This window comes from Callorhinchus milii, unplaced genomic scaffold (assembly GCF_018977255.1).
Source record: "Callorhinchus milii isolate IMCB2004 unplaced genomic scaffold, IMCB_Cmil_1.0 Scaffold2, whole genome shotgun sequence".
Lineage (NCBI taxonomy): Eukaryota > Metazoa > Chordata > Chondrichthyes > Chimaeriformes > Callorhinchidae > Callorhinchus > Callorhinchus milii.
Window position 1 is genome coordinate 77,459,462 of NW_024704743.1, and position 25,856 is coordinate 77,485,317.

At 38.1% G+C, this 25,856-nt stretch overlaps 1 protein-coding gene and 1 non-coding gene across 2 annotated transcripts in view; both read left to right on the plus strand.

Moving 5' to 3' along the window:
* The first annotated feature begins 3,079 nt into the window (after window positions 1-3,079).
* ofcc1 (orofacial cleft 1 candidate 1) overlaps window positions 3,080-25,856 on the plus strand; it is a 98,857-nt gene continuing 76,080 nt past the window's right edge. Inside the window, exons 1-4 of the mRNA XM_007900903.2 lie at window positions 3,080-3,320; window positions 5,915-6,146; window positions 19,198-19,286; window positions 20,785-20,918. Of these exons, the coding sequence (XP_007899094.2) occupies window positions 3,090-3,320; window positions 5,915-6,146; window positions 19,198-19,286; window positions 20,785-20,918 (686 nt within the window). The 5' untranslated portion in view covers window positions 3,080-3,089. The remainder of the gene's footprint in view (window positions 3,321-5,914; window positions 6,147-19,197; window positions 19,287-20,784; window positions 20,919-25,856) is intronic.
* Window positions 19,606-19,677, plus strand: trnag-ccc. Its single transcript has one exon. It is a non-coding gene; the product is annotated as a tRNA-Gly (tRNA).

Genomic DNA, 25,856 nt, shown 5'->3' on the forward strand with positions numbered 1-25,856 from the left:
AAGTGCTCTAACCAATACCCCACAGGACTTCACAATGTAAGGATTATTATTATTTTATTAAATAGCTTTCAAGAATCTTATTACGAGCTGTTTGGAATGTCAGTGCAAGTTGCAATGAGGAAACTCACAAAGATGGTTCGGATGAAACGCCATTTGGCTATTTTTGGTCATCTCCCCATTCCAGAACACCGACCTATTAGCTTCCTGTTTGGAGCATCAAATTGTTTCTGAAATACTGTAGCAGCAGACATACTGGACAGGGACTCTAATACTCTAATAGTCTCAATCTGGTGGGTACCACAAAGGATGAGCTTCATATTACAGGTTATTCTGTGATCCTTTTCATTGGATTTTAATTGCCTGTGTACACATGTGATAGCATATGGTTTACACAAGTCACAAATCAGACATTGTTATGTTTATACAGTACGTTGAGAAACACCTTAGCACTTACTTTCTTTCGGTTTTGCTGTGACAATTCACTACATTTACAGTGTTGTGTTAATACTATGTCCTAAAGGCTTATGCAGAAAAAAATGTTTCATGTCTAATGCATGAAGGTAATTCTCATACAGTGCATAAATATCAGCTGTGGTTTGTTGAGGAGTTTTAAAACATTAAAAAAACAGAAACTGCTTGCATCTTTGAATTATAAATGCATTTGTTTATTTTTGAACTTTGGTTGCTAACAGATATAGGTATTGATGTATTTATGAAAAGCATACCAGACTCTTGAAGTTATTTTAAATTTATGTGGGGTTTGAACAAACCCAGAGGATCAGATTGTATTTAGATATTCCCTGTGATTCACCCTAGGGGGTCCACCATGATTTAAACAGCAACTTTTCAAACTTGACATTTAATCCTTGTCTATAAATCACACTTGAGACCTATTATTCATTATTGTAAGGGCACAGTTTTTTTTATTAGGAATAAAATGAAATGCAAATGCAGGGAAATATGTATTTCTTTTCCTGTCAATTTCTCAACACTGCTTCAAATATGTTGCTTCAAACAAATGATACAAATAGTTTAAAACTTTGAGACAAGTCTGTAGCGCATAGGACAAAAGAGGAAAAGCAAAGTCGCCTCAATTTCCAAAATGTTAAATTTGAAGACAGATTATAAGCATGTTTTGATATTTGATTTATAGTCCAGGAGTTGCATAATGCCTTTAGACAGCTACATATGAATAATACAGTTCATTTCCTTGTAGTTATTTGTCATGCCTGCTGTTACTTTCTTGGAAGAACCTTTAGAGAACTCACTATCAGGAACTGATTAACATCACCTCAGGTATTATTTCCCACAATGTGATGATCCCAACACTTTCCAGAAGGTATTTTTCTTTATGTCAGCATCTGCTCTGCCTCACACTTCAGAATTTGCAATAACCGTGGAAATGTATTTTTGACAAGCTCGAACAAACAACCTTTTCATACTACTGGTGCCACTTAAAGAAAATTAAGTCAACGTGCCTAAGAAATCAGAAAACCTACATTCAACTACATGCTAAATCTTTGTGTTTCATAGCACGGTAAATGCTACTGCCTAAACCCCTGAAGGAGCAAGTTTTAACACACATTAAGTGCATTTGTTTTAAACACAGGAGGTCACTTATATTCATTGTTTGTGATACTTTGTTATGAAAAAATACTCTGGGAACATTTATTAAATATTGCTGACATTCAGTTATAGCTTCACTGACAGCACATTGTCACAGATTATTCTGCTGGATTATTGCATAGTAGTCACAGTTTACAAACAGAAAATTGGCTAGTCAGGTGCAGTGTGACTTGTGGTTGTGACTGATGTACACAAGGAGAAAACTTTCTGTTCTTTATACAATATATACACATATATCACTACAGAGTTGGTTTACCCCTTTCCTTATTGAATAAGGAAAATACATTTCACCAACAAAAGAAAATGAATGTTTAAAATTAAAATCCTTTTTTTGATTTTCATTGGTTTCGACAAAGACTGGAGCTTTGATGTTTATGGAACATTGGATTGACACTGTGTTTAAGAGCACGATAGTAGTTGACACATAACATTAATAAAGTCTGTCATCTTGATTTCCACTGAATTACTGAATAAGGTGCTATATGCTAATTTAGAAATCTATCTTTATAATTAAAGTATCTTTGTAGGGTGTCCCAGCAGCTAAAACACTACAATGTCGGGCTCCCAATTAAGAGACCCGAGTTTAAATCCCAGACTTACTGACATTTGCACTTGGGCTTCCCCTAGGGGATGAGTTTGCCAGTCTCAGCCAAGTTGTCTGGGGGAGGGAGGGAAGAGTGACTGTGAAAGGATACCTTCCCGCATTGCTCAAGTGTGTGTGCCTCCTGGCGAGTCATCTGAGAAATGTCTGTGTGCATGTTTGTTGAATGGACTGCCCCAACCTATCATTGTGGACAGCATGTGGAAAGAGGAAAAAACAGTGCCGTATCTCAAAACCTCTATGTTCAGGGGAGGAGGAGAATGTAGGTAAGATTTAAAAATGTGTTCCTTCCTCCTTTCTCTATTACTAACCATAACCATGATTACTAACCATAACCATTACTAACCATAATTCTGGATATTAGAACACCCCCAATTCTCCCAATCTTAGCCTGAGAGTTTCGCCCACAAAATATACAATTCACTTTACAGTATATTCTGTGAAGCGCTCTGAGACGTCTCAAAGTTGTGATAAGGCACTATATCAATTGCAACAATTATTATTATTATTAAGATTATTGTCTCTAATAATGCAGAATTTTGGAAAATTGCTAATAACTGTGGAGAGAGAGAAAAAAACACACTTCCAAATAAAGATGGAGTTCAATAATTTTCCCAGATTAAATTTTCAGACAGTAGTCTTGTGGCTAAGGCCATGAGATGTTTGGGTTTACGGTGTACTGCATGACTTGTTTTGCCAACTGCTTCAAGTGAAAACTCAACCCTGTTTATTTCATTTTGTGTGTGTCCTTGGAGCCAATTTCAGCATACTGTGAAATGAAGTTTAAGATTTAAATGTTCAACTATATCATGTTATTTTTATTCTCTAGATTTTACCTTCCCAACATGATGTTAAACCAGGAATGGTGTTGATCTTTGAGCTGTTTCTGCTGCAGGGATCAAATATTCACATTGATCGGGTAGTCGGATGGGGTGCATTTCCCATCTGCAATGCTCATTTTGAGATTCTGGAAGGAAAGTTTAAATGTCCTTTTCTAAGGGGTCATCGGGACTCCAAAATAGATGAATTCAAAAAAATCGAAGGGCTTATATCATCAGATTTGGATCACTGGCTGTGCAACCTCTATTTTCAGGTAAAATATTGTGAAAGTGATCATTGTGATTCTGGTTGTAGAAGTTGTGCAAAGTGTTTTGTAACACTTGTGCAAGATCAAACAACTAATGGACATAGTTTCTCTTAAAATATGACACTATTCCTTCAAGGGTGCAATAATAGGTCAACATTTATTGTTTAAATGATCATATTTTGCTTAAAATAGCACAATTATGAGGCATTGTAGCACTAAGTTCAGAATGTACCATAAAACAAATGCTAGTTATTATTCATATCAATCATTTTCTGAGGCCTCCTTGTTTTGTTTCTGTTTGCATTGGTTATCTTTCACTCATGCATGTACAATTTAGAAAAATGAACATGCAGAAGAATAGAACATAAGACATAAGAATTGCAAGACAAAAGAACACCAAAACATTATTTCCTAAAAGAAATCTATCTAATTTGCCTTTGAAATAATCAACACTTTCTGCTTCCACTGTCTCTCTAAGGAGCCTATTCCATACATTTACTACTCGCTCAATGAAATAGTGTTTCCGCAGATTTGATTTGAATTTACTGCCATTAAATTAAATTTACAGTACTATCATTACAAGTTTTCAGTAAATGGTCACAGATCCTAGCTTGTTCCGGCTTCTGTTTCTGAAATGTAATATATGTTTTAAAGTAAATGATTTGATGCTGTAGTAGAAAGCAATAGTGAGTGGAGAATATTGTCCAGCCAAAACTCCCTTAGCACTAAATTATGACAAATGACAAAGGTACAGATTTTGAGAGCAATGTTTGTAGCTAGCAATTGTTAATATGTTTGAGACAGATAGATAGGGCATTCTCTGCTCTCTATGTATCTATCTCTGACTCTTTCCCTTGAAGAGCAGAAATTGTGACAGTCAATGATCATTTTTTCCCCCACCATCAGGGTGTAAGTGAAGAGCAACAAGGATGATTCTAAAACTCTTGAGTTCTAAGTTGAAACGAGAGGCAAGTAGAGTCAAAAAAGACTGGGAAGTGGGATGAGACATTGAAAATAGAGATGTGTAGAAATACGCTTCCACTATTGATGGTTTAGTGAAGTCCTATAGCTCAGTGATTAGAGAAATAGGTTAGATTCCCGGGCAGGGCGAAACGTTGGATAAGTTTCCTTATTCCATACACCTCTGTTTACGTAGCTATTGTTAATCGATTGTGGATCGCTTTTCTCGGGTTAATAATTCCTTCAAAAATAATAATAATAATAAATTGGTCACTTCAATCCATGACTGTTTGTGGGACACTGTTGTGCACAATTGGCGGCCGTGTTTTGCCCACAAAATATAGAATATACGGTCAATTCACTTTACAGTATACTCTGTGAGACGTCTCGAAGATGTGATAAGGCTCTATATCAAATGCAAGGATTATTATTATATATTATTTAGTGGAGTAGGCTTTCCTTTTTTTCCTTTACTAAAATATACCTAGCACTTCATCCTGTTTAGTGGATTCAGGTTTTTAAAAGGGTGTGAGGTCTAAAGTGTACTATTTTTATGGAAGAGTTGGAAACTGGATTGAAAGTACCTTGCTTAATCTGGAAGTAAGCGTTTCAGTTAGAAAGAGAGACATCCAATTTATATTACTGTCCTAACATATTAAAAAAAACTCTGAATCAATACAAATATATTTAACACATTGATATTCTGCACAGGGCAAGTCAATTAAATGACAGTTTATCATTGCAGCATATTTTAAAACTAAAGACCAGTAATAAAAACATCAAGTTCACATCATGTAGTAGTAATATCTATAGATTGATATAGATTCATGATTTACCATAAAAGCATGTGTACGGCAAACACTCTTTCATCCTCAAATTTTCAGGTTGCACCAATTTGGATAAAATGAACTGAATGAAGTTTTATGCTAAGCATTTTCGCAACCTCATTTTATCTCGTGATGCTGAAAGGCTATGGCCCAGATTGTCCCATTAATGGGTAGAGGAAATGCAATGCCTAAAGCAGCTTGGCAAATCCAATGCCCATGATAGACCAGTTTCAAACAGAGTGTGAAGATACATCAGCAGAGGGAATGCTAGGAAGGGGGAGGGTGGAAAAAGGCACTCTTTCTACTCTTTAAGTGAGAATTTTTATCATAAAGCTCCTCAGAACTCTTTTCAGAATGTTTGGTGCCAACTTACTTAGAAAATGTGTGGTTTTCATTCACAATTGCCCCCCCCCCCGTACACATTATGCACACTTTTATCAATCTCTAAAGGCATCTGTTCAACAGTTCTCTCTGCAACAGCCTTGACACAACCATGGAAGAAGACCTCAGTCTCCTCAGTTCCTGGCCCTCTCTGACCAAAGCCGTCCTCCCAGAGTGAAGAGGTCTTGGGGTAGATCAGGTTACCACGTTTATGCTGCATAGACTATTACCTTTTTGGGTGACTTCCTAGTGGCCTGTCACACTACCAGTGTAAACCCGGTTACAATACTAGTCAATGAGGCACTGCACAATACTCATTTTATGTTCTGATACCATTTATGTTGTTTTCTCTTCAACTGTATTTAACAGTATTCCATACTTTAAGAGTTAATATTCTAAAGAAAAACAATTTGTTTGAAATCCATTCTACAGATAATAAAGCTTCCAAAATACCTCCATGGACAGAATGAGTATGAGGTGGCACTCCAGCTTCCTGCACACTTTCTAAGATCATCTGAGTGCTTTTATACCTCTGAAAAAGATGAAACCGATAGAAACATCTTTGATATCAACTCTTGCCCAAAGACAGCTCGTACTCAGAAATCTGATGGAAAGGACCTCAACCCACAGTCTCGCTCTAGATGCTCCTCTATTGCAGAAGAAGGTTAGTGATCCAGTCTGATTTTGTGTCTGAAGCTGCCATCCAGCATTATGAAGTGCTTTAAGACATCTTCCAATGTGAAAGGCACTATATTGTATTGAATTTTTCCTAAAAATAAATCAGCTAAAGTGATCTTACACCAGTGGTTTTGCAGCCCTCAAAATCCCTATAGAGCTATCCATTGGAAAGCATGATATATTCTTGAAGGATGCTTGATGAATAATCTCTTTCCATCTGACTGCTAAATGCTGCTTCATTTTTCATTTACTTTTGTTTCCTGTGTTTAAAGCCTTAAGTGTAGCTATGAGCCTCGCAAAGAAACATGCCATAATTTATCAGTGGGAATCTATCTTGCATACAATAGTGATGAGTTGCAAGGAAATTTAATAATGGATAAACAAACACAAGGCGTGTTCATTTAATTCAAATTAAAACATTATTAAATGTTTGGTTGATGAATTCTTATCATTAAAACGGTTAGATGCAGCAAATATTTGAATTAGAAGTTGCCCTATGCCTCTATCACAATCTGAAAGTCTGCTTCTCTTGAATGCAATAAAATCCTTGGCACAGGGAATTTGACACTCACACAATAGTTTGGCCAAAGTGCAATGTATCTAGGCCAATATGGTTAATGGCAGCAGAATTAATGCTGCTTTTATATTGCTGGAAATAACTTGTAATGTCTTCCAGTAGAAGCGCAATTAGAAGCTGGAAGTAGAATTTGCTTGTGTTGAGGCGAGCTCTGTACGTGTGCAACTAAGTGCGCATTTGTTAATGTTATTGAAGAGCCATCGAGAGTGCAACAGGTTGACCCCTACCATTGAATATGTCCTCAGTGATTTTTGGTACTGGGCTTTTAGCATTGATTCAGTGCTTTGAATCAATACAAACAGCACAGTAATAAATAGAGCATAATATATGGTGTAACATATTACTATTGTCCTTGCCCAAGTCCTGATAAAAAGAGAAGGACTGATGAAGAGGATGATTTGCCCCATTTGATTTCAGCCTTCCAGAAAACCATGCCAAGAGATTGGTTACTTTCTTGGGGAATAATTTCCAAAATTGTCATGATAGATGAAGGATTAACCACACATAGTTTCAATGGGTTAAAAATTCTTATGAGTATATTCTGTTGACTATTTAAACACATTTTGTTCTTTAATTAAGGACTCCGTTAAAATATGTTTCAAAATACCCCGCTCCCCAGCTTCTAAGTAATAGTCATGCCCAAAGCTGACTGAAAATATTGCAAGACACCATCTTGGATTCCCACTGTTTTCAAAGTAGGAACATAAATCCAGGTGCTGCTTTACAGGATATTGATCTAATTATGTCCTTGTCCTGTAAATTTGCATTTAAAGGTCACAGTTTGAAATCCATGGCCGCTAAAATGCTGTTTAAAAAAACAGCCGGAAGGACCCGTGTTGCCATTTCATTCGGTCAGCCGGGTATAATGATAATAATAATAATAATCCTTGCATTTGATAACGCTTGATGTCACATCTTCAAGACGTCTCAAAGTGCTTCACAGAATATGCTGAAAGTGAATTGACTGTATGGTTTGTGGATGAAACGGGGCAGCCATTTGCACATAGCAGTGTTCCACAAACAGTCGTGGATTGAGTTTCCAAATTTTTATTATTATTTTTTTTTTGGAATGGATTATTATCCCCAGAAAAGCGATCTACCAATCGACTAACAACCGGGTTACTACTTACTGCTAGGTAACAGAGGCATGTGAAGTAAGGAAACTTGCCCTACGTTTCGCCCTGCCGGGAATCAGACCCAGTTTCCCTACCTTGTAGGCAAGTGCTGCAACCAATACGCTACAGGACTCTAATCTGACACATGCAGACGCCCCTCACCATTCCTAAAAGTATCCAATCCAGTCTAAGAGGGATTGTATACTCTTAGGCATAGAATTTGCCCTGCATTTGTAATGGAATGTGTTCCCTCTCCCTGGAGGGTGCACTCTGCTTACATAATTTTAGAAAGTAATATATGCAGATTGTCGAGATCTAAGGTTTGTGTACCTCAGAGTACACATTGGGATACTAGCTAAATGGCCATTGTTCAGTGCACTCATGATTCTGCAGGATGACACTGAATGGACCTGCAAAAGAAGTTGATGTGGATTGCTGAAATGATCTATACAGGCGTTAAACACTTAGTTTTAAAGGGATGTATTTCAGCAGAGTTGCTTGTGTCAAATACTAATTAGATTGACTCTTGTTTAAAGTTGCTATAAAGTGATTTACCCAGAGGTTACAATACAACAAATATTGACTTGTAATATCCTGGCTATAAGTTACAAAATGACCTCTCGTGTGAGTCCGGAAGATTAATAATTTGCCATTTCACAGGGGAAGCATGACCTCTTTCAACATTAGCTTATGTAATTCCCAAATAAGTACTGAAAATAGTGAGACACAGGAGGTCATAAAAATGTGGCAACCATTAGTGGATTACCCAGCTTTGTAATTATTGTGTTCCTGATTGGTTGCAAGGGAAACCTAAAGTCACAGCCTGTGTACAGCTGCATTACAGAACCTATCGTTTTGTTAAACTTAGGACCTTTCCCAGATTAAAGCTCCTACACAACAGACTGGCAGCCATTTATATTATGCATTGACCCACTTAAAGTATCATTACACTGGCTCTGAAGTTCAGAGGTCTGTGCTAACTTGAATAAGATCCCATTAAGATATCAACAAGGAGTCTAAGATGTGTGTGGTCACTTGACGTGAATATTGCTTGCACCCTTCTATGTTTCAGTGGGAAATGTGCAAAGCCCACGACTGAGCTGTTGACCTTTATTCCCAAAGGACACTTTTTCATCTCAGAAGAGAAAAGAGATATTAGAGTGTTTAAATACAGGCACTAATTGACTGCCTGTTTGAAGCAATTGCAGTGGCTGAATTCCATATGCCATGGCTGCCATCGACAGCCCCGCCAATGGTGACAGTGCTACCGTGTAAACAAAGTGGCAATGTTGGCTCTGGAAGTGGTTATGACTTCCTCCTGAGGTCGGTCTTCCTCCAAACTCCAGAGGCAACAGCTTCTGGGACAGCAGGATAAATGGACTTCTCCACTGCTCCCAGACCCACGTGTTTATCTGGCTATGTGTGGGCTGACCTTTTAGCCTGCCCCTGTAGGCCAACAGCATGGTTTAAGGATTGCCAGCCTGTAGGGACCTTCTGCAGAGATTCAGAAAGGTCAGTGGCTAGAAAATTCAGGTTGTCGACTTCTGAATTGACATGCTCCACATTGCTACCAGCACTTTGGCTTCCATCTCGCAGTGTAACTGAGGCTTGATCCTAGCACGAGCAGCCTCAGCCACAGCTATTTCAAATGGAGATAGCGCCTAGAACTATCCTGTAAGGTGATCTTGCTCATAGTCTGTTCCATGTGACCCTTGGAGTAGCTTGCCCACAGGTGTAACAGACTCGCAACAAAAGCAACAAAAACAACAACTTGTATTTATATATTTATATCCCCGCCCCCCACCCACCCCATGCAGGGTAGTGTCCCCAAAGCACCTGATGCTATACAATGCCATACAATTTACATTTATATAGTGCCTTTCACCTTTGGAAAGATGTCTCAAAGTACATTCACAGTGCTAGATGGGCACCTAAGCTAAGGGTGGGAGCCAGGGAGGATGAGGAGGTGAAAGATTAATGAAAGTGTCAGTTAGTTGCATTCTCATCTCTGAATCAAAAGGTGGTGGGTTCAAGTCCCACGACAGACCTTTCAACTCATATAGTCTAGGCTGGCACTTATATGCAATGCTAGGGGTTTGGAATCATTGGAGTTGTCATCCTATGGATGAGACATTAAATTGAGGTCACACTCCTGCAAGGATTATTTTAAATAGAATTGGTAATGATAGTACTATGAGATAGTACCATGAAATTTGGTCACTCAATCCACGACTGTTTGTGGGACACTGCTGTGGGTGATTGGCTGCTGCGTTTCACCCACAAATATACAGTCAATTCACAGTATATTCTGTGAAGTGCTTTGAGACATCTAAAAGATGTGAACAGCGCTATATCAAATGCAAGGTTTTTTTAATATATTTCTCTATCTCCACTTTGTCATAATTACACCCTGGCCTTCTATTTGCTGTCCTACATAGACAATATTTTATCCTAATTCTATCCCTATCATTGCTTAATTCTGAATATTCCGAAACTCTATAGAAATAGAGTAAATCTAGACCCAGGTGGAGTTTTTCTCCTTAAGTTTCTTTAAAAATCTACTTGAAAAGGTTTACTCAGATTGGAGAAAGAGTGTATTTGTGTCACATGATATGCTCCAAGTGAACTTGTTACCATTGCAAAGAACATAAAAACAAATCCTGTGGCTGTATTAAACGGTTACATATTTTCAGATATTTCTGTTTTTATTTCAGATTACTGTTTTTTATTTCTGTTTTTATTGCAATGTTTGTTCTTTTAATTTTTGACATTTATTTTACAAGTAGAGGCAGTTTGGAATTCCATCCAAAATAATTTTGTTAATTGTTCACTGATAACATGACTGTTGTAGCATAATTGATATAGCATGAGAAATTTGGAGAGGAAGCCTTTATGCCCTCATTAGTTTAGCAGCAGGGTATGGTCCATTGTGACAATGTTTGCTTTCCTCCATGGAATGAGAAATGAATAGTATTCTAATGGACATCATCTGTTTAGCAACAGACTTCCCCCTTAACTGGTATTAAACCACTCTGTGCTTATTTTCTTTTTTTCAAAAAAATCTAGAATACATGCTCTTTCTGCCTGTTCCTTTTTCATTCCCCAAATCTCATTGAGCCAGGATGCCACACAATACCAACATGGCCAGTTCCAAACCAGCCAAAAGATACACCGTGTGCAGAGCAGAGTAAAACACCCTAGTCATTTTCTCTTTCACTGAGCTCCTTCAAATGTGTGAGTTTTTTTTACCAATTTAGCCTGTTTATGGAACTGGTGAAAATTTCGCATTAAGGTAACTCAGCTTTAAACCGCGACATCAGTGGCATTTTAAACATTTTATTGACTTGGAATTTGCTACGGAGGGGAGAATTCTGTTCCTTTCTTTCCTGCATAGGAGGCAGCAATCCATCTCCAGAGCTGAACCAGGTTCTTAAACAACATTAACGTTCACTAAGGTTGTACTAGCAGTTCACAAGTATTAGCACATCCTCCCATGTTAATGTATCAGCTCAGGAGAACAGGTCCATGTAAAGCCATTTACTTTGATGTTTTTCTCCAAGTTACTTCTGCATGCTGTGGTGGATTATCCTATTTAAAGCAGCCTATCAGAGCTACATAAACCTGTTACTGCACCACAGGCCTGCACAAAATTGAAGTGCTAGGCCAGACAAGCCTTCTACAGTCTTTTGTTTCTCTGGATCCAATTTTAGGCATTTGGAATCAAGTCCACGTGTTGAACTGAATTATTCATAGCAGTAAAGATATGTTGTTAGAGATTTATGTCAATGTATTGTGGAGGTATAAATTGAGTAAATGGCAAGTACAATTACAGTGCTAAATATCAGAACAAAGTTACAACAATCCTTCAAACACATAGGAAATAGGAACAATATAAACAAAAAATCTAACGCCTTACAACTTTAACAGAGGTATGTTTTAAAGTTCTCTTATGTATAGGGGAGTTGACTTATCAGTGTGATTCTGTAACACGTGTGAGTATAGGAATGTGACTTCCTGGATGTGATTTGCACAGCAGTTTTTATTGCAATAACATTGTTGTTTACCCGCAAAATTTGAAAGTGGTCGCATTGTTGAGATGCTTATATGTAATGCTGTTTTTTATGCTCCCTGCACAAAGAACTAACAGCAGTTTTTTGCCGCAGAGTTCCTTTTATCATTTACTTCCACTATAAAATGCAAATGTATGCAAAGGTACTGAATAAGATTATTTTTCATTCACCTCACTGCCCCAAGGAAGCAACTGGATTGATTTATATCCTGCAGTTAAGTATGATCCTTGTATAAAATGGAAATTTATTTCCATGTTTAAAACAACTTTGAAAGTTTTAAAGCTAACTTCAAGCAGATTCTGCTGATGTGCATGTAGATGTAACTCGCCAGAGCAGTAAAACTTTATAACTAAATACAGCTACTCTAATTGTAAATTGAGTTTGACAGGCATGCTATGTTGTAACCTGGTGCATTTTAAAATGATGTTGGTTGACAACCCCATACTGCTTTCAGAGCACAGAAACATGTGGAAAAAATTGCTCTTTTACATTTCGCAGCTTGTCACTTCCTCTCTTGGGCAACCTTTGACCTCCCAAAGAGCTCCTATCACCCACAAGGGAAGTATTCCCACTGGTGTAAAGGAAACAGAGAAAGGTTTTCATGTTGTTGAGGGACGGGAGGGAAAAATGCACACAGAAAAAGTAAAGGAAAAGAAAGAAAAGATCTCAAAAGTGTTTCCATCAGGTTGCGTGTCTGCTGATTTTATTTTGTTGTGCTATTCCATTCCTTTGAACTCCAAAAGCATAAAAAAAGAAATGTGACTATATAATATTGGTGAGTCCCAATCCTACTGTTTGAAATGATAGTTTAGGGATCATTTATGTAGTTGTACAGGAGACAGGAGACAAAAGATTGTCTTCATACAGATAGGGAAGGAAATATGAATCCGAACATCAAAGGTATTACAAGACAAGCTGCATACCATCCACATATTGACACAGTAAGTCTCAAAAACATCATTAAATCTTTCAACTTCAAATTTGGAACACGCCCCATGCAGACAGCTGGCTTTAAGAGAAAGATTCTATTAAGTACATAAAAATCGAATATCCAAGACCAGTTTCTATTTACACATGTTGTATTCATTCCAGCTAATTGGACAGCATTTGTTGTGCATTCCTGTGAAGGGAATTTTTGTTTGCCCAGATGTTTACAACTCACATAAGAGTTGCCTTCTGCACAATGTAATGTCCATTCATGTTATTTCCGCAACCTGAAAACAAGCTTACAGCAAACTGAATCTTATACAGTACAAATACGAAGCAGTTTGCATTTTAGAGTCTTCCGTTGCAATTAAAATTATGCAAGAAACTGCGTGACAGAATATTCTCCCTAATCGTTCACTGTGAATTCCTGGCAACTGACTGTTCCTGATGTGTGAATCCAATTTTGTGGCAAATGACTTCTCCACTTAACAGGATTTAAATTTTTTGTCTCACCACATTGATCTTCAGAACACAGTAATATTATCAATGGGGATTTTACCTTAATACTTCTTACAAACTGTATGATTTTTTTACCATAATAATTGGGTATTCAAAACTTCTGATTAAATTGGAATCTCAGATCATGTCGGGAATTCGTGCTTACGTACAAAAGTAAGGCCTATGGTATCGTTTGTGTTGCTTTGATAAGGCAGCCAGTGACTTGCTGCCTGCCTTGTGACTTCATCTCTTCAGCATGCTGGGGCTTAGAAGACACTACTTGCCATTCATTTCAAATGATGTAGGTTTAATATAGAAGTGAACTTACAACTGTGAATTTTCAATGTGAAATCTGCCGAATGTCTAACCAGCCAACAACAAAGTGACATTCCAGTTTCTCCAAAGTAAAAATGAAAAGCTGCGCTTGTTTTTTTCAACCAGCCAAGAGCATAATTGAAAAACATTAGACATGTTGCACAAAGCTAGTGTGGTGGCTGACCACGGGAAATAACTAATATTCAGTGGAATTTATTGTGTTCTAGAGACCGCCACTCTGAATGGATGACATCCTTTTTCAATTTTTTAAAAAAAAACTAACATTTTCTTTTCTTCCAATTTCCCCCTGTTCGGTGGTGTGACATTTTGAAAGCTGCTACTGTGCTTGGCAACAAGCAGACTTTCTCACGTTAGGCCTCCCAGAATATTACCTGTATAAAATGTCACACCTTATCCTTGCCAATGAGATGCAAGAATTTGCTCGCAGTCGTCTGCCAATGCTGTTGTGTAGCCACGTGCTGGTAGGTACCTGAGAGTAGCTCAGAATGTTTCTCTCATCTCTAAATACATTGTTCCCTTTGGTGAAACACCTGGGGTCCACTTGTCACTTTCCAGGAATACCAAATGGATGAGACCGGAAGCTGACTGCACAGAGAATTCTAGGCATTTTAGTAACACAGGATGTTGAATCATGAATGTCCTTGCCACTGTACCAGGAACGGTCTCCTTTTATTAGTGATGTACAATGAGGACAAATGGATTTTCTCTGATCACTAAATTGTAATAATTTAAAAGCAAGCACAACTATATTACATTATATGAGTTATTTTTTTTCTGTTGACCATTACTTCACTTTGATAATTCAAAGTATTTATTAAATGCATAGTTGTCTTTCTCTGCACTCTATGACATAATTCACTAAAATTTAGTCAAATTGAAGGCCGTGAACTTGCTTCATTGTGAAATGTCACAAAATTTTACTGGTGTCTGGCAGGGCCACTTTATTGGAGTTACTGTATAACCTTGAATGAAAAAAATAAAAATGAATCCTTGTAAATGAGATATTTAAGCAGGTAATTGGAACACAGTATCAAAGACCTTTTGTACTTTACTGCAAAAATTGTATTTAAAGCGATGCTCAGCAGCAATTACACATACATGGAGAGTTCTCTGTTTCCTCTTAAATCAAATGAGAAGCAGATCCTTGTTATTTGCAGCATGTTGATTGTGTGATGACATCACCAGCACACTACAGGGATGTCCTTAAAGTGTTCCAGGGAGTGTGAATTTAAACAAACCTTATTAATGCAGCCAGTTTATAAAAACTGAACATTTTAAACCGTATCCACTAAACAGGATCTGCCTTCAACTGGCGTATTTGTCTGCTTAACATTTTCACATTTTTTACATTTTTTGGTGTTTGTAAGTGTTATACCACTCATGTAAAGAATTACTTCCATGGAATGTTGTTTATTTTTGTTCTGCTTAATTTTTGTTCTTTTTTGAAAGGATATGGAGGCTTTTTTTTATTCCGCGGCTTGGTGCATGGATCATGCACTAAGTGTAGCGGATGAGCAGGTAAATCACATCCTCCCGGGGTCTGTGCTAGTGTTCTGCCTCTGCTTCTACCCCACATCTGACTAGGACCGCTTTCCTCCACGTCCGCCTGCTGAAATCCTTGTCCATGCTTTTATCACCTCCAGACTCAATATGTCCAATGACCGCCTCACCGTCTCCCCAGCTCCACCATTTTCAAAGTACAATTAATTCAGACCTACATGCCCTCACCAGCACCAAACTCCACACCTCCATCACACTAGTATTTGCCCAGCTCCACTGGGTCCCTATTGCAGAATGGACCAATTTCTAGATCTCCACACTCACCTACAAATCACTTCATGCCCTGGCACCATCCTCCCTCTCCAACCTGCTTACACCCCTACCCACCCCCTTCAATCAGCTGGCTCTGGCCTTAATAATAATAATAGTCCTTGCATTTGATATAGCGCTTTTCACGTCGGTAGGACGTCCCAAAGCGCTTCACATAACACACTGTAAAGTCCTTCCACTCCATCATCAGTGCCCTTGCATTTAGCTATTAGGTCCCGAACCTCCGGAAGTCCCTGTATCAAATCCCTCGGCCTCGCCCCCTCTTTACCCATCTTCAGATCATGCCTGAAGACCATCCTCTTCGACTGTGCCATACCGTCACTCCCCTTTCTCTCAGTTCGGCGTCAAACTACATTATTATTAAGTGCTCTGAGAAGCTACCCAATGTGAAGGCACTATGTAAATGCACATTGTTATTGTTATTTAGCGCTCATCAAGAGCAGTATGACTCAGGCTGGAAACTCAAAAGAGAAGGGGAATGTTTGGTGCACTGATCCAAGCGAAACAGAGAAAAAGAAAGAAAAACATGTTGCGTGGCAGGGGGTTAAATGAGTTTGCATCTACACAATGCAGAACAAACAAAAAATAAATCTCAAGGAAGTTAAACTCTAAACAAATGATATAACAGCAATTTACAGCTACTTAGAATTCGAAATACAGAATACAGCAGTTCAAAGAACAAGTCTGGAACATGTATCTTATTTCAGGGCTGAGATAGACTGTAGCAATGTATTTGTGACCTCAGTAATGGTGCAAACTCTGTTGTGCAGATATCATTGGATGGCCCTTGTTTAGAATTTCAACTTTCTACATCTAGTGAAAGATTCAACGCAATACAAAGGAAAAGTTCACATAGTATAAAAAATATGCACTTGATAAATATGTGCTTGCTGTAGCCAGAATTGTGTTCCAGTTTCTGCCCATTTGTCAGTCGAGAAAAATGCTCCATTTGAAATGGAAACTGTGGTTTTCGACTTGTTCGCCAATTTTCTTCTGAGGTTGCTGACTCACACTGGAGTACTGACACAAACACACTAAATATCTGGCTCTGGTACCTCATTTCCATGGGTGTATTTCGTGTCAGAGCTAGACAATTAACTGGCAGTAGGTTGTTCAAATGTGGGCTTGAGTCTGCTCCCAGGGTCCACACCATTAAACTTTTTTTTGTATCACTGGATAGTGACCAAGGAACAAATCTACAATGTTCCTTGGCTTGTTTAGCTCAGTACTACTGTGAGGAGCCCTTGGATTTACTTTGCTACAATAATACTAGCTCTCACAGAGCATCATAAGATTCCATTTTTTCTGTGACTGTAAGTTCTGCTCACGCATTTATTGGCTGTCGATTCGATTGTAGTTCTAGTGGCATTACACCATAGAAAACAATGGCATCTAAGTTACACTAACGTGCAAAGTTGAGGTCTTTGGCATGTAGTAAAATGCCACAAATAACTAAGTTTAAACTTATGGCATGTGAATACTGCGTGTGAAATGTGATATTCATTTACTATTATACAAAGTATGTGGATGTTAACCTAAGTGCTTTAGGTGTCTTGCTGATTGTTCGCCTCTATTCAAAGTAGCTGATTATAGTAGATATATTTGAATCCTGAAGCGAAAGAAAAATTATATCGGTTTAGAATTTTCCATATTTATTATATTGCTGTGACTGGCTGCAAAAAGAAATTTCTTGTATTGCAATTTTTACATGTATCAAGCAAAGGTTTACTTAATTAGAACCTCCAGGCAATGAAGAATTCTTTTTTACATTCTGTGGGTCTTAATATGCTAAATAATGCAAGGCTTCGGCTCTTCAAGCATGAGACACACATCTGGTGACTTAACATTTAAATTACAGAAAAAACACTTTGGTAGTAATTTTCTAGGAAGAGAAGAATGGAAGTTGTATTACAACTAAATTTAATTTCTTTTCAGATTTTTCATCTCCTCTAATTGCGAGTGTTTGACTGATTTTCCTTATATGTTTTATTCAGAATGTGTGCAAATTATATTGAACTTCAATTTGAGGAGCTTCGCACTGTTGTTGCAGTAGAGAAATTATTGTTATTGCGTTTTATTTAGCAAATTATTACAAGATATTTGGAAAGTGGGAGGCAAAATGAAGTCAGCCAGCAACAGTCACAGAGGCTGGCAATATCATTGAATCTTGAGGGGGCAGCAAAGAAGGAGAGAATTAAGTTTGTTATTTTTTGGAAAGAATTCTCATTGAGAGAAAAATAGACATGTACAATGAACATGTATGAAACTTGTATGAAATTCAGTTTGTGGCTTTCCGCACTTAGTCCACAACAAAGTTATGCTGATATCCTGTCTCAAGAAAGAATGTAGGTGCAAGCATTTAAGTTAAAGAGCACTGAGAATGACAGGGCTGAAAGTAAGTGCCTCTCTTTGTGCTGCATGGAGGAAGCGATAATCATAGGCTGAACTGCAGTCACTACACATAAACTTACAGGAGTACGCGTAAATCAGAGTAGAAAGCCCTCTTTCATAGCAGCGGACACTCAATGAGCTTTATTCAAATGTATCTAATCTATGCAGACAAACATATCAAATGGACCTGCTTATAGAACAAGAGCACTGATAGCTATGTTGATGACATGTGGTATTACTCTGTTAAAAACACATGAAATTGGTGAATGCAGCAAAATGACTTTCCCCAGTTTAAGCTTGTTGAAATTGATAAATGTGGAAGATGAACAACTGACCAGAAAAGTAGCATTAAAGAAGTCTGAACATGACAGAAGTATTTTGATTTTTTTAACCGTAGTCTCTAAAGGAAAGGGTGCCACTACTTTATTGATGTCTACATCCGGTTATCGGAACCATAAATCCTGCCAAGCTTTTCTGGCAACTATTGAACCGATACTATTTACCACATCTAGTGCTCATTTCCTGCTACTCCCAAATAAGGACTAAAGGCTTGTCATTTGACCCGCTGAGTGCACTCCTTTATCATCCAGGCCAAAGGATAACCTTTACTTGTTCAGACATCCTCTGTTTTCTTGACTGCTCTGACCCCTGCTTTCTTTTAACACCTTTTTATCCAACAGTTTATGTTTTTTTTGGAAAAAAATCTATAGCTTCTTGTAACACATATTTTCCCCACTGTTTTATGAATGAACCCAACTTTTACTGAACTGGTTGCCGTTTTTCCATGTTTCGACAAGACTGCCAAAAACATTGTTGCTGAGCAAGTTGTTGAATCTGTTGTTACAATCATTGTGGTCATGCCCATCCTGAAGCAATTATAAATAGTGGTTACAAAGGAAAACACTGCAACAAAACTTGCATTGCTATAGAGTCCTTTAAGCAGGGTAGCTTCTCAGAGCACTTAACAATGGTGGGGCTTGATGCAGAAATAAGAGAAAAGGAGGTGACCTTAGGCATGGTTGAAGCGCTCCAATCTGAAGACAGGCAAAAAGGGGGCAAGGTGGAGGGATTGAGTTGGGGTGTTCCAGCATTCGGTGGCATAAGCATGACTGCTGATGATGGAGCGGCGGGAATAATGCCTATAGAGCCAGTTGAGCGCAGTGGGTAGCTAAAGGAATTGGATGTGAGCAGGTTTTAGAGGTAGGGTGACGCGAGGGCAAAATGCTTCATTAGTAAATTAGCAAAAAATTCCTGAGCCATGTTTTTATTTTACTGTTTTATTTTCTGTTGCAGTTCAGGGCATGTGTGGCATTGCTGCTGAATGTGAGGGGAAATTTGATGAGCAGATTCCAGTCAACGGAGAGAGTGGAATGTACTATAAGGTGACAGTATCGTTCTGAAAGCTTCACACTTAAGACGTGCACATGCCTGAGATTGTTGGCTAAGATTTGTCAAAATATATTTTGCGCCCAATGGTATTTGCTGTCTTCAAAGCAGAGTTTGATGTGTTTGACAAGACAAAACGAATGACCCGCTGTGAAATCAGTAACATCAACAGAGCAGTAGTGAGAACACACCTCTTCAGCTGCAGAAGTCTTGGACAAAATTAATCAAAGTCTGCAGTTAACCTGCCACCTTTTGAATCAGTACCAAGTTTTTTTTTCCTTTACCTGCTCCATAACGTGTTACTATTACTTTCAGAGTCCTGTAGCTCAGTGGTTAGAGCACTCGCTTCCCAAGTGAGACACCTGGATTCAATTCCCAGCAGGGCGAAACCTTAGGCAAGTTTCCTTACTCAACACGCCGGATAATAATCCCTCAAGAAAAAAAATATAATAATTTGGTCACTCAATCCATGACTGTTTGTGGGACACTGCTCTGCGCAATTGGCTGCCATATTTCGCCCACAAATATAGTCAATTCACTTTACAGTATATTCTGTGAAGTGCTGTGAGACGTCTAGAAGATGTGAAAGGTGCTATATCAAATGCAAGGATTATTATTATTACTGTTGAGAGTTGAATTAATAGTCCAGGCTAAAACTAAGGCTGTGAGACTGGGGTGGGGGGAGGGTTAGGATTGCATTGCATTATCTGAGCTGCTGTCTTTTGGATGAGATATTAACCCGAGGCCCTACCTGCCAGTGCAGTAGACATTATGGATTGCATATCTATTCAAAAAGAGAAATGTCTTTCTCCCATGTGGATAGTGGAGCCTGCAAAGTGGAGGGAGCGGATAGTTTGGTGAAGTTTTAATAGGTTGCAGAGGTAGAGAGGAGCAAGACCATGGAGGGATTAAAGGTGAGGACAAGGATCTTGAACTAAATTCTCTGGGGGATGGGGAGTGAATAAGCCAGGTAAGGATGGGGGTGATCGGCTCACAAAGCTTAGTTATTGGCTGGGATGTCAGGAGAAACTCTCTGCACTTTTCAAATAGTGCCATGGGATCTTTAACAACCACCTGAATAGGCAGATGGGACAGATGATGCAGCACATCCCCAGCAATGCATTGGGCTGCCAGCCTAGACTATGTTGGATTGAAGTCTCAATGTGAAGCTTGAACCTATAGCCAACTGAGCCAGACTGACATGTAAAGCAATAAAAGACAAGTGCAACATTCCGGCAGTGTGTCAGCAGATTGAATTTCTGTGCTTATCATACTTTTTTGAAAAAAAAAGCATTGAAAAACAAGCACTGTTCAATTGTCAGTTTTACAATGATACAGGATTATCATCAGATCCCACCCTCTTTGGGGAAATTCAGAGGTATTTCATTCTAGGTATCCCTAGAATGAATTACTCACTCTCTTTGTACAAAATGTTCTGATCATTTTACCAGTTTCTCTAACAGACAAAAGTTATTGTTTAATCTTTTTGTGTAGGTCGTTCAGTGTGATCCACTCGAGTACAACAACCAAAGGAAATCCCATCAGCATACTCCTGCTGAAGAAACAAAATCAATTCCACAAGCACCATCCTACTTGGAGGAACTACATCAACACCGATTCTCTGTAGCGTGAGCATTATTTAAACATTTTTGTTAATTCAAAGTACTCTGTACTTTGCGAAACTTCTTCCCCAGAAATCTTTTAATCACCTTTCCTTAAGTAATCCCATTCATATGACAGCTATGCTTAATAGGTTCCTTTTTCTCCTCCCATGTTAAAATCACTCAGAGAAGAGGGATGATATCACTTGTTCTTTGACTGATTTAACTGTCATTGAAAGATTTTTTTTTTTAAATGTTTTTTAAAGTTAATTATATTAGTTAAACACAAGAGGGAAAAAGTTAAAATGCCAATTTATTAAATAGAGCAATTCCTGCTTTTAAATACTGATTGTGTTAGAGAAAATGTCTAACCTATAGGCTGGATAATTAACACATCGGACTGGTTTGAGAAGGGATTATGTTGATATGAGATTTAACTTGTAATTTTTATGCCTCAATGTTTAGACATTGCTGTCCAAGTCAATTCTTAAGGCTTAGGTTGCAGCCTTCTTTAACTATTGGAGTCCAATTGGAAACTCTAATGTCTTGCACATTAAGCCTGACAGAGAAGTCTATATTTAATTGTAGCTTGATATTGCAATGCTATTGTGTATTGCAATCCATATGTAGTGTTACAAAGTAGGTAACCATATGCATCAGGATTGAGGGAGAGAGTTCCAGAGTTTCGGGGCATAGTGGCTGAAAGCGCGACCTCCGATGGTGGGGAGGAAGGTGTGAGGGACGAGCAGGAGGCTGGTGCCAGTCGAGCAGAGGTGCCGCTTGGTAGATTAGGGAGTGAGGATGTTGGAGAGGTAGGGAGGTGCCAGGAAGTGAATGGATTTGAACACGAGTGTGTTTACATTATTATGGTGTGTATAGTATCAATCTATTACTCTACAGAAGGAGGTTTATTTTGACTTTTAAAACAAAAGACTCTGGCAGTGTCTCATCCTAAAAGTCAGACCCTTTATTGCAGAACAAACATGAGTCTATCATGCTGATCACTAAATGTACAGTAGGTCCCTGTAGATACACATTTTAGATAAAGCTGTTTTTCACCCACAAAATATACAGTCAATTGATTTTACCGTGTATTCTATGAAGCGCTTTGAAACATCTCGAAGATGTGCTAAGGCGCTATATCAAATGATCAAATGCAAGGATTATTATTAATTTCTTGTTCATTTAACTGCATCAATTCCAAGATCCAGAAATTAAGTTGATGTAATTTGGTGGCAAACATTGCCTGTCCCGAATTTTTCATGAATCTGTTTAAATTGGGAACACAGCTAAGTGTTTTTTTATTCTGATAGCAGTGCATTGAAATAGACAGACAGAGTAAAAACATGTTAGAGTTCAGCAGAAGAGGAAAGTGATTGAATTCAGTCAATGTCTTCTTCTGCTGCATTCCAATGTCGATCTTCATCATCGAGGCTGCGTTTTAGTGGCAGGATTCTGCTGGAGTGTACTATTGTGTCGAGCTCACTGTCAGGAGAGCATGATTATCACAAGCAAAACACATTATAAAGCATAACAAACTTTACCCTATAAATGTCGTTGTATGCATTTCAGATCTCAATTTATTTCAGTTGATTGCACTCACTTCTGGGTCAGAAGAATTCAGGTTCAAGCCCCATGTTAGGACTCAAGCGCTGATACTCCAGTACAGTGCCTGGGGTGCATTGCATTGTTGGAGATGCCATCCTTTGCATTATTGTAGTGACAATATATTACTTTGGTTAGTACTATTTAGATGGTAAGTATAAGCTAATGCACCACCACTGTTCTTTCAACATTATTTTATTCGAGAATAGACGTGCATTGTGCTGGTGAAATTAATTATCTATAAAATAATGGATACCTTTGAATGATTACAAGGCAGTAACCTAATTGATGGGTTGAGACAACACCATAAGTCATGAGTAAAACTTCAGCAGTTCATTACAGTCATCCCAACCTCGCGATTAATTACTAACCTTGAAATCGCTGCACGTTAGTGTATTATTTATAACATATCCTGTTTGAATTTTATGTGGTGGATTTTTAGTTCTGTTTGTGTTCAGCGTCAGCATGTCAGGGCACCCACCCTAGCATCATTCATGGGTAAAGATGATTGCATATAAGGATCAATAAGCATGATATCCTTGCTGTGTTTATCAAGAAACATTGTGTGGTAGTTGTTCTGTTTCCAGGATGTATTTTGAATGATGAATTAATGGTCCTGGGGTGGAGAGGAGAAGAGGGTAAAATTCTACTGGTTGCATTATTACATTACAAGTGTATACTGCCGACTTCAATAACGTATTATTAACCTTGTGAACCAGATGATTAGAAAATTTCAATCGCCCCTCCCTCCCGCTAATGTTTCCTTTACCAATCTCAAATCCCTTCAGTGTTTTCCTCCATCTCTGCCAAGATTCCTAAAATGCACACCACAATATGTTGTACACACTCATATTACAATCTAACGAGAACCATGCTTTTGTAGTGCGCTCACCGTGCAAATACTGTACACCATTTAAAGTAAAGATCAGTTACATTTGCACCTTTCATCGCAGTACTTTGTATCTTACCAAAGCTTTGCATCTCCTCCCATCAAGTGGTTTTCTAGATTAATGAGACTGTGGTGTCCCTCGGGCAACTGTATTTCTTCATAACATTTAAGTGATCTTTACACACCAATTTGAAAAATTACTATGCTGTGAGGACAACTAATTGACTAATGGCATGCTCTTCCAAATTCTTACCTTACTGTTGAAAAATCTGTCTGTGGTTAGTTGTGTGTAGTACTTGCATATTATGCAAGTAACATTCTATGATTCTATGTTGTGACCGTTATTATGCATATATCATTTACCCCCAAATTAGTAAGATTCCATCATGATCTTGCAACTGTGTACAAAAGTTATGATACTGTGAAGCCATTCAAATGCATTCAAATGGCAACATAGATTCCTGTGTAGAGAATCCCATGATTAAAATGCTATTAGCATTCTTTTGAAATCCGAGCACTTCAAATTAACACTGGGTTTAATGATGTAAAATATTTGGAATGAATCTAAGGTCAGCTTTAATCCCTGGTGTATAGTTAGATGGTCATTGCTTGTTAATTGCAGACAGAAACAGAAAGGAAGAAATGGGCGGGTGAAGGGAAAACAGTGGTCTCAGGCCCTGAGAATGACTTTTACACAGCTGCAGTCTCTAAATCTCACTCTGTGTAGTGCAGACGCCTGCATTCTTCAATGAAATAAAGCTTGTCAGTTTGAAATTTTTTTCTGTTCTTATACCAGTTTTAGGGCTTTAGAAGGAGCTTGTGGCAGCTCAGTAATTATTACAGACTCTGGCTGGCCAAACAGAGCCACATTGTTACATATATGCAGTTCCCACACCCCAGCGACCAAGGGCTTGTGATCCATTAATGAAGAAGCACAGATACATGATGAAGAGGCCCCACAGGGCAAAAAATAGTCCACTGTGCCCTTTTGATTCAGGTGGTGGTTCCAGATGTAAAGAATAATCTGGTGATTTGAGTGTTCATCCAAGATCGAATCCTATGGAACATTCAAAGTGTGATCGCAATCTTTACCAAAAGATTGAAAAAAGGCTGGCATCAAAAAGTCCTGCATACATGCCTATAAATAGTTTCAATGAACAGACATGCTCAGTAATGAATTGCTTGGGAAACCCTGAACAAAGATAATAATAATCCTTGCATTTGATATAGCGCTTTTCATGTCTTCGAGACATCTCAGAATATACTGTAAAATGAATTGACTGTATATTTGTAGGTGAAACGCGGAAGCAAATTGCGCACAGCAATGTCCCACAAACAGTCATGGATTGAGTGACCAAATTATTATTGTTTTGTTTTTTGAGGGATTATTATCAGGTGTGTGGAATAAGGAAACTTGTCCAAGGTTTTGCTTTGCTGGGAATCAAACCCAGGTCTCTCGCTTGCGAGGCGAGTACTCTAACCACTGAGCTAAAGGACTCTTGAATTAGGCAAAATGCAATTTTGCTGTTGGTTTTCATTTCAAATTTGTAATGTAAAGGGTATATTTTGTTTGATCTCAGTAAAATAACATTACATAATTTCACAAATGACAACAGTTGATTTGTGACAGTGTCAATATGCACACCAGTGACTTAAATCCCTATTTCACTGAACCGTCTTGAAGCCCAACATTTCACCTTATCTTAACTTGCAAAGACCATTTTATTTTAAAATTGAAGATCATGCAGAATTGTGAAGAATTCTTAAAATCAATCTTAATGAAGTCAATTTTCCTTTGTTCTCAAAAAGGAACTAGTTTCCAAATTTCCAGGTTTGCTTACAAAACGCAGTGTGAAACACGTTAAAAGCTCTGTATTTATGCCTGAATGAACTGACATGCTCATAAATGAATTGCTTGGGAAACCTTGAACATAGCTTAAGCAATGTGAAAGTCACTATACCAATGTACGTATTATTATTAATAATAATAAATTAGGACTATATTTGCAAATTTTCCACAATTCTGTTAAATCTTAAATAACTTTAAAGTCAAAACAGGCTATTTTCAAACCTTTGATCTTTAGATTTTATATATTTGTAAATGGACATGGAAGCAGTATTTTTTGTGAACTAAACACTCTTCTCCCCCCACCCTTTTGTGCTCCACACTTCACCTACATAAGAAGTATCCAGACAGTATTGTTTCTCACTTTGGTTACCTTTAGTATATATGAATGCCTGATGTCTAGGTTATAACAGAATCAATCTGCAGTACTTGTCTAACCTGAATCTATCATGCGTAACACAAATGGTTGTTGACATTGAGTCTACAACTGCATTTAAAAGGGAATTGGAATTTTGGTTGGCCAGCCGGTTGTCTGACATACTTGGACACCCATCACCATGCTGAAGAGGATCCAAATCAGAATAACATATGTATGTCATCTAAACATGGACATTTTCCTGTGTCT